Consider the following 12,682-nt stretch of genomic DNA (forward strand, 5'->3'; position numbering starts at 1 on the left):
TCCCTGTTCATATGGATCTTCACCAAATCCAAAACACCGGGAACTTCGCCGCAATTACCGCCTGGACCGCGGGGGTTTCCGGTGGTCGGAAGCCTCCCGTTCCTCGACACCGAACTCCACACCCACTTCCAGGCCCTGTCCCAATCTTACGGTCCGATTTTCAAACTCCGTCTCGGCTCGAAACTCGCCGTCGTCGTCAGTTCCCCGACATTGGTCCGGGAGATGTTCAAAGACCAAGACATCACCTTCGCCAACCACGACGTCCCCCTCACGGCACGAGCCGCCACGTACGGCGGAATCGACATCCTCTGGATGCCGTACGGTCCTGAGTGGCGCACTCTTAGAAAGGTATGTGTACTCAAGCTTCTCAGCCGTCAAACGCTAGATTCGTTCTATGAACTCCGGCGACATGAAATCCGACAGAGGGCGAGGTATCTCTACGAACAGGCTCGAGAAGGGTCGCCGGTAAACATCGGAGATCAGATGTTCTTGACGCTGTTGGATCTAATGGTGAACATGTTGTGGGGGGAGACGCTGAAAAGGGTTGATGAAATGGCGAATCTTGGAGAAGAGTTCAAACAGGTGATTGCAGAGATTGTGAGATTACTGGGCGAGCCGAACGTGTCGGATTTCTTTCCATGGCTGGCAAGATTCGATCTTCAAGGGCATGTGAAAGAGATGAAATTATCAGCTCGGAAGCTTGATGAGATGTTCAACCGAGCTATAGAACAATGTCAGAGAGTTCGAGACGATGGTAATGGAGATTGCAAGGATTTTCTGCAGCATCTGTTGAAGCTGAAGGAAGAAGGTGATACCGAAGTTCCCATAACCACGGACCACATCAAAGCCATGCTCATGGTAATGTTTCTTTCCCATCATACATGACATGAACTTTCCTTATCTATATATACATTTATATGTATATGATGAGATTTGGACAGGATTTGGTGACGGCGGGAACGGACACGTCGTCGAACGTGGTAGAGTTTGCAATGGCGGAGCTTATAAACAGACCAGAGATTATGAAAAGAGCACAGCAAGAACTGGATGAAGTAATAGGCAAAGACAACATCGTGGAAGAATCTCACATCAGTAAGCTCCCATACTTGCTCGCTGTCATGAAAGAAACCCTAAGGCTTCACCCTACAATACCTCTGTTAGTTCCTCACTCCCCAACTGAAACCGCCATTGTCGGAGGATACGTCATCCCCAAAGGCTCTAAGGTTTTCGTCAATGCATGGGCCATTCACAGAGATCCGAACATTTGGGAAAACCCACTAGAGTTTTACCCCGAAAGATTCCTCGATGAGTCGTTTGATTTCAGCGGGAACGATCATAGTTTCATACCGTTTGGATCCGGCCGTAGAATATGTGTCGGAATATCATTGGCGGAGAAGATGGTAATGTACAGTCTTGCAATGCTTTTGCACTCATTCGACTGGAAGATTCCAGAAGGAACGAGATTTGATATCGAAGAACAGTTCGGGATTGTGTTGAAGTTGAAGAATCCTCTTATTGCAATCCCCATGCCGAGGTTGTCCGACTCAAATCTTTATATGTAAAATACATATGATTGTTATATTCTTAAAAAGTTATTAAAAGGTTTAATATAATTCCCGAATTGGAAAATATATTGGGAAAATCCATTTTGTTTTGATATTTTTCAATAATTTACAAAAATTGTAAAGACAAACATATCTTATGAACCTTCAAAAAGTTTCGAAGTCGGCGAATCCACAGCCGGCGGTGGTCTGGGCATCGTTCAGGTGAGGGAATTGCCCATATATATAACCATATCTATGGAGTATCGATCACTGGGTCGAGATTCTTCACCGTGTATGGACCTTGGGGGTAGACCAGACATGGCGTGTTTCTTTTTCACCGAGGATATATATATACACACACACTCAAGGACAAAACCATAACCGTGTTCGAATGGCCTGACAAGGGTAGTGTAGGTAGGGATTTCACCTACATTGATGATATTGTGAAGGGTAGTTGGATACTGCTCAGAAGAGTACAGGGAGTGGAGGCAAAAAGAAGGGTCCTGCACAGTTTAGAATCTACGATCTGGGAAACACTTCGCCAGTTCCTGTAACTAAGCTTGTGTCCAGAAGCTGCTGAAAACAAAAGCTAGGAAAAAGGCTACACCTTTGCCGAGGAATGGGGACGTGGAGTTCACCCGAGCGAACATAACATCAGCGCAGGCAGAGCTCGGGTATAGACCCACGGCAGATCTTGAGACGGGTCTGAAGAAGTTTGTCAAAAGGTACTTGAATTTCTACACAGGCTCCAAGAAAGAAGGGTTCTTGGTGAGATTTTCACGAATCTCGGCGTTAATCAGCAGAGGTGTTTGTTTCTGGGTGTCTGAGTTATGATTCTGATTCCCTTCGAGCTCGGTGTTTGGTTTATCTCCGAGCACTTGTATGTCGAGGGAATCATCTGGTGGTTACCGGAAGAAAGCTCGAAGGCTTTCTCGACAGAAGCTCATTATTTTGCATGGGAACCAGCTGCCAAACTCTTGCCTCATCTTTTTTGGTTGGTGGATTTTGAGAGTTCATGTATAGCTTTGTCTTTTAGACCCATGTCTGAATAATAAATTTGCAAACTTTGTTGCAGATCACTTGCTTTTAGATCACCAGACTCCACAACTGTATTCCAAAGCTGCAACTTAAGCTTCAGAACTATATCCAGATTCATCAAAACAGCAAGTCAAGTTTCTGCAACTTCAGTTCCATGAGGAAAACAACATGTTCTGACTTGAGAATAAACCACTCAGTATACTGCAACAATGTTTTTCAATCCCTCCCATTTGTGAAGATCGCTTGTTCTTTCTACTTCTGGATCCCTCCATCTTTTGATCCTCGCTATGCTCATCATGTAACAATCCAGAGTTCATACAAGGAATTTGACCAGAGATCCACATTGGTTCTGCATAGTTCAGGCAGAGGCTTCATCAACCTAGAAGCAAGTTTCTTGCTCAACAATGGGAAAGCACGAATCATCGTAAATTGCTTCTTGTGAAGATCCTTTCTTCTTATCCATCTTCACCACAATCCTCATATTTCTCCTCGCATGGAATTGAACTTCCATCATTGTCTTCATCATCCATCTCCCACCAAGCACCAGCACCAGTCATCTCCCATGAATCCAACCCAGCTCCAGTCTCAATCTCCTCACCATCATCATTGAACTCGCAATCCCAAACATGGCTAAAGCCTCTCTCTTTCATCTTCTCCTTCTCCATGACCGGATCATACGTCCACTCCAACTTCTTCAACACATCCCTATCCTTCCACTTCCCAACAACCTTATCCACCTGCTTCTTCGCCTTCCCTATCACCACCTCCTTCCATGAAAACCCTACATCTGCCACTCTCTTCAACGCGCCATCGTTCAAATCCCCCACCACCACTGTCCTCACACACCTCTCCTTCGCTTCCCTCAAGATTCCGGCAAAACCCGAATCATCAGACACAAGAACCACACATTCCACTTCCCTCTTGTCCATTACATAGATCATATGTTCCTTCAACGCCTTATCTGCGGCTTCTGGGTTATCGCTCACCTCTTTCACCCTAAACCCACCTCTTTTCAGCTCTTCCGCTAACCCGTAACCCTCCTTCGGCGTCAAAACCTTCCTCGCCGCTCTTTTGTACTTGTCCATCTTCATGGTGTACTTCCCGACCAATCTCACCCTCCTGTTTCCCTTCGCCGATTCGATTTGTCTCAAGCGTTTCTGGTTCTCCGTCTCGTGAATCTGCCGGAAATGGTTCACGAGCTTGTCGTTCGAGTAGAATCTCCTGCCGCATACGCCGCAGAAGTAGGGTTCCGGCGGTTGGATCAAACCCTTGTTCTCCATTTGGTTCAGAACCTTCCTCTCTTTCCTCTGTTCGCGGACCGCCACGGGGACGTATTTGAAAGCGTGATGATTTGCGTAAGCCACCATCTGCTTCACGAAGCCGAACGACGCCGCGGTGGCTCGGAGCTTGATCGCCGCCTCGTATGGCGGAAACGAGGCGGGCGGTTTGTTGTCCAGATCCCAGAAAACGGCCACGCGTGAAATGGGTTTAGGGTTTATCGAGCTTAAACCCTTGATTGAATCGGAATGGCTGTTTCTGCAAAATTCGAGAACAGGGTTTGTAGTTTTTGGCCTCGAGGATCTCTGCAGAAATCTGGAAAACATTGCCGGCATCTGAAAATCGACGCTGAGGAAGAAAAAAAAATGGGGAGGAGATGAAATTCGTCAACTTTATGAATTACTAACAAAAATTTATTCAATTATTCCGCTGATACAATTCAAAGATACCATCCAACCCCGCTAAAACCCTCCTTATCATTCAGAGGTTCACATGTAAACAGCCGAGTTGATAAATAACCTTTTGAATTATGTGGACCTTGAAGGTGCTAACTTTGTGTAACCCAGATCGACCAGCTTTCTGATCAACACTTTCTCTGCATTTGCCTGTAAAACCAAACAAACAGTAAAATCGGAAAACAGGGTTTTGTTCCAAGACGTAAAGAAAAATGTATTGAAGCAAATGAAAGGAACCTCAAGCAAAGAACTGCAAAGAGCAGAACAAGAAATAAATCCAGATTATCAACACAAGACCAGAGAACATGATCATCAACAGGATGAAAACAATTACAAACCCTGAATAAAGTCAGGCATCAGAAGAATTGCATAGCAACCAAGAGCAATAAATCTTGTGAACCATCTGTAACATACCCTGAATAACAACAATGATTGATCAGAACTCGTCTTCGATTCTAGCAGGAGAGAGTGAAAACCCAGGCGAAAAGAAGCACAGATTGGCGGAACTCAGAACTCGACGGAGAGGAGAAGCTCGGCTTCGATTCCAGCAGCAGAAGCAGAGCTCCCCGCCAACGGAGAGGAGAAGCTCGGCTTCGATTCCAGCAGCAGAAGCAGAGCTCGATGCCGATGGAGAGGAGAAGCTCAGAACTTGACGGTGCTGGGCGGAAACTCGAGACTGCAACAGAGAGACGAAGCGGAGAGTCTGAGGATTCGAGCTCGAGACTACAACAGAGCAGACGACGCCGATCGGTTATTTATCCGAACCGAACCGATCCGATCGGTTTTTGGACAATGGTAACCGATCGGTTATTTCTACAACATCCGAACCGAACCGAAAACCGATTAATCGGATTGGTTTTACCCGAACCCGATTAACCCGATCTGTTTGCCCAGCCTTAGTTGCAAGCCATGATGATACAGTGATACTGAGGCCAGTCTTTAACACTGCGGTATAAAACAGCCAAAAATTATCTCGATCCCGACCAAGTTTATCAGTAAAGAGAGCGGTTGCTGTCGGGTCCGGCCAAACCGATCCGAATAGATTCTCGAACAATGGAAAAAGGGTTCGGCCAAATTTTTAAAACCCAAAACATGGAAAATGTATTTTCATAAACCATCTAAAATGGAGAAGAAAAGCTACAGACCAGATGATGGAAATACCCAGATCAAAACTTCGCAGAACCCAAATCAACAGTGGAGACGATTAAAGAACCGAGATTCCGGGAAAGCCAAAACAGAGAAGAAGAGACGTAGGGGGATCTTGGTTCGGCCAAATTTTTAAAACCCAAAACATGGAAAATGTATTTTCATAAACCATCTAAAATGGAGAAGAAAAGCTACAGACCAGATGATGGAAATACCCAGATCAAAACTTCGCAGAACCCAAATCAACAGTGGAGACGATTAAAGAACCGAGATTCCGGGAAAGCCAAAACAGAGAAGAAGAGACGTAGGGGGATCTTGTGGAGAGGGACCTGAGACTTGAAGAAGACGCCTTTCACGGCCGATCGGAGCTCTTACACATCCGATCCCCGGATTGATCGAATCCAATTATTGATGTTATGTGTCTTTTGGTTCTGGGAAAATCACTTAAATGAACACTTTGGGTCGCACCTGAAATAGGTGTACACCACCAAAAAACATAATACATTTTTTTTCTTTGAACAGACGAAAATACCCTTAATGAATACACAATATTTATCCGTTCGAAAACAACTTCGTTATTACGACTTCGTAATTAATTCTAAATATAGTTACAATTGATTCTAAAAAAAGTGGCAAAAAAATCATCTATCTTATTTTAATTGTATATCAGTTATATGTTAGTCGTAATAAGATCGTAAAAAATAAAACAAAAAGGGTATTTCGGACTTTTTCAACCGAAAAGTGGGTTAAAATTGAAATTTTTTTTTTGTTCGGTGGTGTACGCTGAAATAACTGACACGCAAGTGGGTTATTTGGGTAAAAACCCCTCTCGTTCTACGGTCTCCCTGACAAACAAATGCACAATATTCTCCTTTCATTTTGTCAATTTGAAAATCCGGGGTTAAATATGAATATGTATACATATGGGGATATATATGTAAGTATTAAGTAAAAAGAGGGCTCATGTGAAATATTAGAAAAAGGGGGAAACGAAACGAAACAAGTCTGCCTCTGTGACTCTCGCCGACGGCAAGCTTTAGGGTTTTGAAGACATATCTGCCGTGAGCTCGCACTCTCCCTCTTCCTCGGGACGGCCCCATCGTCGCTACCCAATGCAAGTCTCTCTCTCTCTCTCTCTCTCTCTCTCTCGATCTCGATGCTAAAGTTTAAGTTTTTCTGGGAATTAAGAGGTTGTGTGATTAGGAACTAATGTGACGTTTTGAGCAGTTTACTCTTTGTAATGGAGTTTGGCCGTATATCTATCTATATGTGTGTTTCTGGTTCGAAAATCTTAAGTGGTTCACTCTATGCCCAGAAAGTTGAAAACTTTCTGGATCGTAGCTTGAACCGGTTGGCCATACCATGTTCTGGCTGTCACCCATATAGTGTATCTATATACGGCTGGTTCTTCTGCTTATACTGGAAAGCTGCTACATTTAAGATTACCCTTATCGTTTTGTTCAAATCATTTGTATTTTTCTTGATTGATTTCGGCTTTTTGCTTCACCTGATCCTGCATTCTATGTTTGCACCATCTGGGTTGTTCTTCTCTGTGCAGCCTGTGGAAACAAAATGAAGAAAATGATAGCTCTAGGGTTCGAGGGATCAGCCAACAAGATCGGGGTCGGGGTTGTAACTCTAGACGGTACAATCCTTTCCAATCCTCGTCATACGTACATAACCCCGCCTGGGCATGGGTTCCTTCCGCGAGAAACAGCGCAGCACCATCTCGAACATGTTCTTCCCTTAGTCAAATCAGCTCTGGAAACCGCCCAGATTTCTTCCAAAGACATCGACTGTCTCTGTTACACAAAGGGTCCAGGAATGGGAGCTCCACTGCAGGTCTCAGCCATTGTTGTTAGGGTTTTGTCGCAGCTGTGGAAGAAGCCTATCGTTGCCGTGAATCACTGTGTGGCTCACATCGAGATGGGAAGGATAGTAACTGGGGCTGATGACCCGGTTGTTCTTTACGTGAGTGGTGGGAACACTCAGGTGATTGCTTATAGCGAAGGTAGGTATCGGATATTTGGAGAGACGATTGATATCGCTGTCGGGAACTGCTTGGATCGGTTTGCTCGGGTCTTGAAGCTGTCTAATGACCCGAGCCCTGGTTATAACATCGAGCAGGTAACTCCGTTTCTGGTAACCCGAGGCTACACTATATATACCCGAGTTAACAACAATGATCCATCGGAGCGGTCTTTTGTTGTTTTTCTGCCAGCTTGCGAAGAAAGGAGAAAACTTTATTGATCTTCCATACGTTGTCAAAGGAATGGATGTGTCGTTTAGCGGAATCTTGAGTTATATCGAAGCTACCGCCGAAGAGAAGCTCAAGAACAATGAGTGCACCCCAGCAGACTTGTGCTATTCCCTTCAAGTAAGCTGTTACTGTCCATTTCTTTCCTTAAGACAGCCTTATTCTCTTACAACATCGTTTTAATAACTCAGAAATCGCTTAATCTTTTAACATTTCCAGAAATTCTGCACCTAAAACTTGATTTTGAGTTGAACAACCAGAGCATTTGGTTTTGAAGTACTCGGATTTCCGTTCTTTTCAGCATAGAAGGATGTTTTCTATCCCATATGCCTCTGCTGGTGTGGAAATATGCCATCCTAAATCAAGAAACCTCGCATCTTCAGTGATAAACCGAGAAAAGTTCACTCTGAGTATCCCAAGGATCGAAATCATATAGAAATTATACTGGTTGCCCAGGAAAAGAGTCTAACATGAGAATGATTTATTGCCAAGTAGAAGGTTCAGTTCTTGTAAGAACTTGACAGCTTCAGTGTCATCAAGACCAGAAACCAAAGATTAGATTCTTGAAAGATCGTACATTATCATACACGCACATTCACATTTGTGTGTGTATACAACTTTTGCAGGAGACGTTGTTTGCGATGCTGGTGGAGATAACGGAGAGGGCGATGGCTCACTGCGACAAGAAAGACGTTCTGATAGTGGGAGGCGTCGGCTGCAACGAGCGGCTGCAGGAGATGATGAGGACGATGTGCTCAGAACGCGGCGGTCAGCTTTTCGCGACTGACGACCGCTACTGCATCGATAACGGAGCGATGATCGCTTACACTGGCCTCCTTGCGTTTGCAAACGGAGTTTCCACGCCGCTGGAGGAGTCTACGTTCACTCAGCGGTTCCGAACGGACGAGGTGCACGCCATTTGGAGAGAGAGCAAAGCATGAAGAAGACAGATAATAACGTTGTCGCGTCTTGAAAAGGAGAACGAACAATACTTGCCGTGTTTATTTGTAAAATTATATCCATTTTTCTGTATCCATTTTGAGAATTGATTTTTGTTTTTTTTTTGTTTGTCAGTGTTAAATTCAATATAGAAAATTCCATAACCATACGTCTAAATGTATTAAATAAATATTTAAATTTCAAAATTGTTATTCAATTTGATCAATTCATACCAAATAAATTACAAATCCATAACTTTGTTAGTTGATGACTATATCAATTTGTAACAAATAGATATCAAATTGACATCCATCAATTTAAAAATTAAAATATTTATATTACATATTTAGACAAATTTTCATATTTTTGTAGAATTTTTTCAATTCAAAAGGGTTTTTTTAGAGACGAATAAGATTTTTTTTAATTAAGTGCTTGATTCGGATTATATTTGTAGTTTTTGTTGTTTTTTGATGTACGTATTCTTCAACCGGCCGGTTTGAATTAGATTAATTAAGGAAACTTGTATCAAATGGGTTCAATATTAAATTATCTTATTAGATTTAGTGGATTTGTATTTGCATAGAAAGACATGTTGGAACATTCTTTTTGAAAGTTCAAATTATTTACTTTTTTGGGTCCCCTAATTTAATAATTGTATGGTAGAGGCGATATTTTCTACCGAGATTGGCGGAGATATTTTATCATTTTTATTATTATTACTACTGTTATTAGATGATGTGCAGCATTTTCAATTTTGGGCCGCATCCAATAACATGGTGGATAAGAGGGAGATTTGCATAGCAATATAAAAATTAATTTTAATTACAATAAATATGTATACATGTCTATGTCATCGAATACACATATCTATCCTAGAACTGTTATCACATTATCTCGTTAATCTTGATAAGTTAATAAATTATATTTTGAATTTTATATATGCATGTAGACATATCTTTTTAGGAATCTGTTGCATAAATTATAAAAAAATAATATGAATTTAAAAAATTGCAACTTTCACTTGTGATATAGTCGTTTTAGTGTGTGTGTATAAAATATTGGCTGAAATAGCATACCTTAAAATATTTTAAATTTGATTATAACTTTACTGGATTTCACATTGGATTCCTCTATTGGTCAAACCTCCATTTTTTCAAACCCCAAATTAGGTTTCCCACCCACGTTCTAATAAATAATATATATTTTTTGGCACAATAATAAAGATTTAAAAAAATTGTATTAAAAGTACTCATTGTGATAGTTAATGATATGCTTTAGGATATATGTGTAAGTATATATGCATATGCATGTGCGATAAAGAAACAAAGGGTGGTGATGATTGGGATTTTATGCAATTTGCATGCAGAGCCCATTTCGTATTTTTTTTATTTATATCCAAATCTCGAAATGATTACAAAAACCAATTAAAAGCCAACATCAACCCTCCACTTCTAATGTTACATCGTTTTCTTTCATAAAAGCCACCCCATACTTCGCATTGTTCTTCACACTTTGGCATACCCATTACACATGCAAGCATTCATACACACACACACATATATATATGTATATACATGTGTATGTATGTATTCACACATGCATTGTATATGAGATACAAAAACAAAGATCTAGAACGTATATCCAAACCTCGTTCCATTTGGAGAAACCCCACGTACGTAATGTGAACGTTGAAGTAACTGAATGTCCAAAGTCACCAAAAAGTTGGTCCGAATTTGCATTCCCTTTTCAAAAGCAGTAGACGTCTCTCTCTCTCTCTCTCTCTCTCTCTCTCTCTCTCTGAGTTGCTGACAGAGAATTGAATGCTTTTCTTTCCACTATCACCACCAGCTTTTCTACTCCACTGTTATTTCCATTCGAAAACGAGAAATTCTACAGAAAGCTGGAATCACAATGGGAGAACGTTAGCCAAATTCCAATCGGTGACTTTTCTTTTAGCAAGATCCTCAAATGGGTCCCTCTCAAAGTTTCTCTTTTCACTTCGTGTAGCCAAACAAGGAGGATTCTGCTCAGAAGTCGGAAGTAGAGATAAAGAGCCTAAATCCAGAAGAATTTAGCCTACTTTGCCCTGGAAAATCGTGGGTTTCCGTCAAATTTCTCTCTTTTCTACTCGTACTTTGTAGTCAAGAACGAGAATAAATCAGCAGGAGCCGAAAGTGCAGAAGAAATCAGAGACATCAGCCGAGCAAATTCTTGGGTTTTTGTCAGAATTGCATCTTCTGCTTACAGAGACATGGTTTTCCGTCAATCCACTATCTCTCCGTCCTAAGAAGTAAGAACAAGCTTTCTTTTCGAAACAGAGACAGAGGAACAAATCCCAGGAGAAAGACATAGAATTCAAGCATCATCCATGGATGTTTCACATGCCCTGTCACTCGTCATTGTCTTGTTCTTTCTTTCGTGCCTGTCCCCTGTTCGGGGAAATGCCGAGCTGAGAGCTCTAATGGAGCTCAAATCATCGTTAGACCCAGAAAACAAGCTTCTCCAGACATGGACGCTTAACGGCGATCCTTGCGACGGTTCCTTCGTAGGAATTGCTTGCAACGAACACCGGAAAGTGGCCAACGTATCATTACAAGGGAAAGGACTCACCGGAAAACTATCTCCGGCGGTGGCGGAGCTGAAATGTTTGTCGGGTCTTTACTTGCATTACAACAGTCTCTGGGGAGAGATTCCCGAGGAGATCACGAATCTGACGGAGCTCTTGGATCTTTATCTCAACGTCAATAATTTCTCCGGCCAGATACCAGCTAAGATCGGCGCTATGACTAGTCTGCAAGGTTAGATTCTGACATGTTTCTTTCTAGAATTCTAAAAATCTCTGGCGATTGTGGTTTGATTGATCTTGGAAATGGAAACTACAAAGAGGGTTCTGAAGAATTTGATTTGATCTTGGAAACTGTTTAGAGAAGATCTGCAAAAATCCAGGATTAACCTTCATTCCTTGCTCTGTTTTTCAGACTTTGTAACATGCTGATTAAGTAAGATTCATGTTCTTGTTTGGTCTTTAACTAACCTTCTGTAAGGAATGTGTGTTCTTGACTCGACGAGTTGATAGCTGACTCAGTTGAAACGGACAAAACTCCTTCTCTTGCAGTTGTGGATCTCTGCTGCAACCAGTTGACAGGGAAAATACCCGAGCAGATGGGATCCTTGAAGAAGCTAACTGTACTGTCTCTGCAATACAACAATCTAACTGGCGAGATCCCTTCAAGTTTAGGGAACTTGGATATGTTAAGCAGGCTTGATGTGAGCTTCAACGACTTGCTTGGTCCCATCCCGAAAACCCTATCCGATATTCCTCAGCTCGATACTCTGGATTTACGCAACAATAGCCTCTCTGGCATTGTTCCACCTGGTGAGTGATTATCCAAAACGAAACTTCCTCAAAGTTGCGATCTTTCTCTTGTTTCTTGACTCGGGTCTCTTGATATGTTCCATATGTGAAGGTCTTAAGGAGCTGAGTGGAAGATTCCAGTTCGAGAACAACCCGGGTTTGTGCGGGACTGGTTTTCCTTCACTGAGAGCGTGTTCGGCTTTCGACAATGTGAATATCGAACAACTCAAGCAGCCTTCTCCACAGATTGGTTCAGACAAGTCCAGTTTGCAAGACATACCCAAAACAGTTTACTTCCATGGGCATTGCAACCAAACACGCTGCAAGAAATCGTCGAAACTTCCACAAGTAGTTCTGATTTCCAGCGTGATTACTGTCAGCATAACGTTGATCGGAACGGGTTTCTTGACCTTTTTACGCTACAGAAGAAGGAAACAGAAAATCAGTAACACGACTGAGGTTTCCGAGGGAAGGCTCAGCACAGATCTTCAGAAGGATATGTCAGTAAACGGGGCCTCACCTCTAACGGGCCTCGGGTATTCTAAAGAATGGGATCCACTTGGGGACAGCAGGATATTGTGAAGGGTAGTTGGATACTGCTCAGAAGAGTACAGGGAGTGGAGGCAAAAAGAAGGGTCCTGCACAGTTTAGAATCTACGCTCTAGATCGG

The 12,682-nt window shown here is 42.4% G+C and overlaps 4 protein-coding genes and 1 pseudogene across 12 annotated transcripts in view; 4 read left to right on the forward strand and 1 right to left on the reverse strand.

Moving 5' to 3' along the window:
• Window positions 1-6: 6 nt before the first annotated feature.
• Window positions 7-1,654, forward strand: LOC104806345 (flavonoid 3',5'-hydroxylase-like; the record flags this gene model as incomplete). The annotated part of the gene is made up of 2 exons (XM_010531194.1): window positions 7-858; window positions 942-1,654. Coding segments are annotated over 2 exons (1,473 nt in total), but the record flags the coding sequence as incomplete, so codon positions are not given.
• A 51-nt stretch (window positions 1,655-1,705) lies between these two features.
• On the forward strand, window positions 1,706-2,539 carry LOC104806987 (annotated as a pseudogene).
• Window positions 2,540-2,652: 113 nt separating this feature from the next.
• LOC104806346 lies at window positions 2,653-5,924 on the reverse strand. Of its 8 annotated transcripts, none has more exons than XM_010531201.1 (4): window positions 5,791-5,924; window positions 4,730-4,991; window positions 4,380-4,465; window positions 2,653-4,208 (listed from the first exon to the last, which is right to left on the reverse strand). In XM_010531201.1, exon 4 carries the CDS (start codon window positions 4,193-4,195, stop codon window positions 3,038-3,040), a length of 1,158 nt encoding a protein of 385 aa, XP_010529503.1. In that variant the 5' UTR covers window positions 4,196-4,208; window positions 4,380-4,465; window positions 4,730-4,991; window positions 5,791-5,924; the 3' UTR covers window positions 2,653-3,037. The 8 variants fall into 8 exon arrangements, 7 of the variants coding, with proteins under 7 accessions (XP_010529503.1, XP_010529501.1, XP_010529504.1 ...); XM_010531199.1 differs by having other exon boundaries at window positions 4,730-5,260; XM_010531202.1 differs by lacking the exon at window positions 5,791-5,924 and adding an exon at window positions 5,477-5,573.
• A 516-nt stretch (window positions 5,925-6,440) lies between these two features.
• LOC104806347 (probable tRNA N6-adenosine threonylcarbamoyltransferase) lies at window positions 6,441-8,826 on the forward strand. 2 transcript variants are annotated; one of them, XM_010531204.2, is made up of 4 exons: window positions 6,441-6,579; window positions 7,020-7,588; window positions 7,683-7,838; window positions 8,345-8,826. In XM_010531204.2, the coding sequence occupies exons 2-4, from the start codon at window positions 7,034-7,036 to the stop codon at window positions 8,657-8,659; spliced, it is 1,026 nt and encodes a 341-aa protein (XP_010529506.1). In that variant the 5' UTR covers window positions 6,441-6,579; window positions 7,020-7,033; the 3' UTR covers window positions 8,660-8,826. The 2 variants fall into 2 exon arrangements, with proteins under 2 accessions (XP_010529506.1, XP_010529505.1); XM_010531203.2 differs by having other exon boundaries at window positions 6,442-6,575.
• A 1,474-nt stretch (window positions 8,827-10,300) lies between these two features.
• LOC104806348 (probable LRR receptor-like serine/threonine-protein kinase At5g45780) overlaps window positions 10,301-12,682 on the forward strand; it is a 3,834-nt gene continuing 1,452 nt past the window's right edge. Inside the window, exons 1-3 of the mRNA XM_010531205.2 lie at window positions 10,301-11,455; window positions 11,773-12,033; window positions 12,125-12,584. Coding sequence (XP_010529507.1) covers window positions 11,026-11,455; window positions 11,773-12,033; window positions 12,125-12,584 — 1,151 coding nt within the window. The 5' untranslated portion in view covers window positions 10,301-11,025. The remainder of the gene's footprint in view (window positions 11,456-11,772; window positions 12,034-12,124; window positions 12,585-12,682) is intronic.

Source organism: Tarenaya hassleriana, unplaced genomic scaffold (genome assembly GCF_000463585.1).
Source record: "Tarenaya hassleriana unplaced genomic scaffold, ASM46358v1 Cleome12, whole genome shotgun sequence".
NCBI lineage: Eukaryota > Viridiplantae > Streptophyta > Magnoliopsida > Brassicales > Cleomaceae > Tarenaya > Tarenaya hassleriana.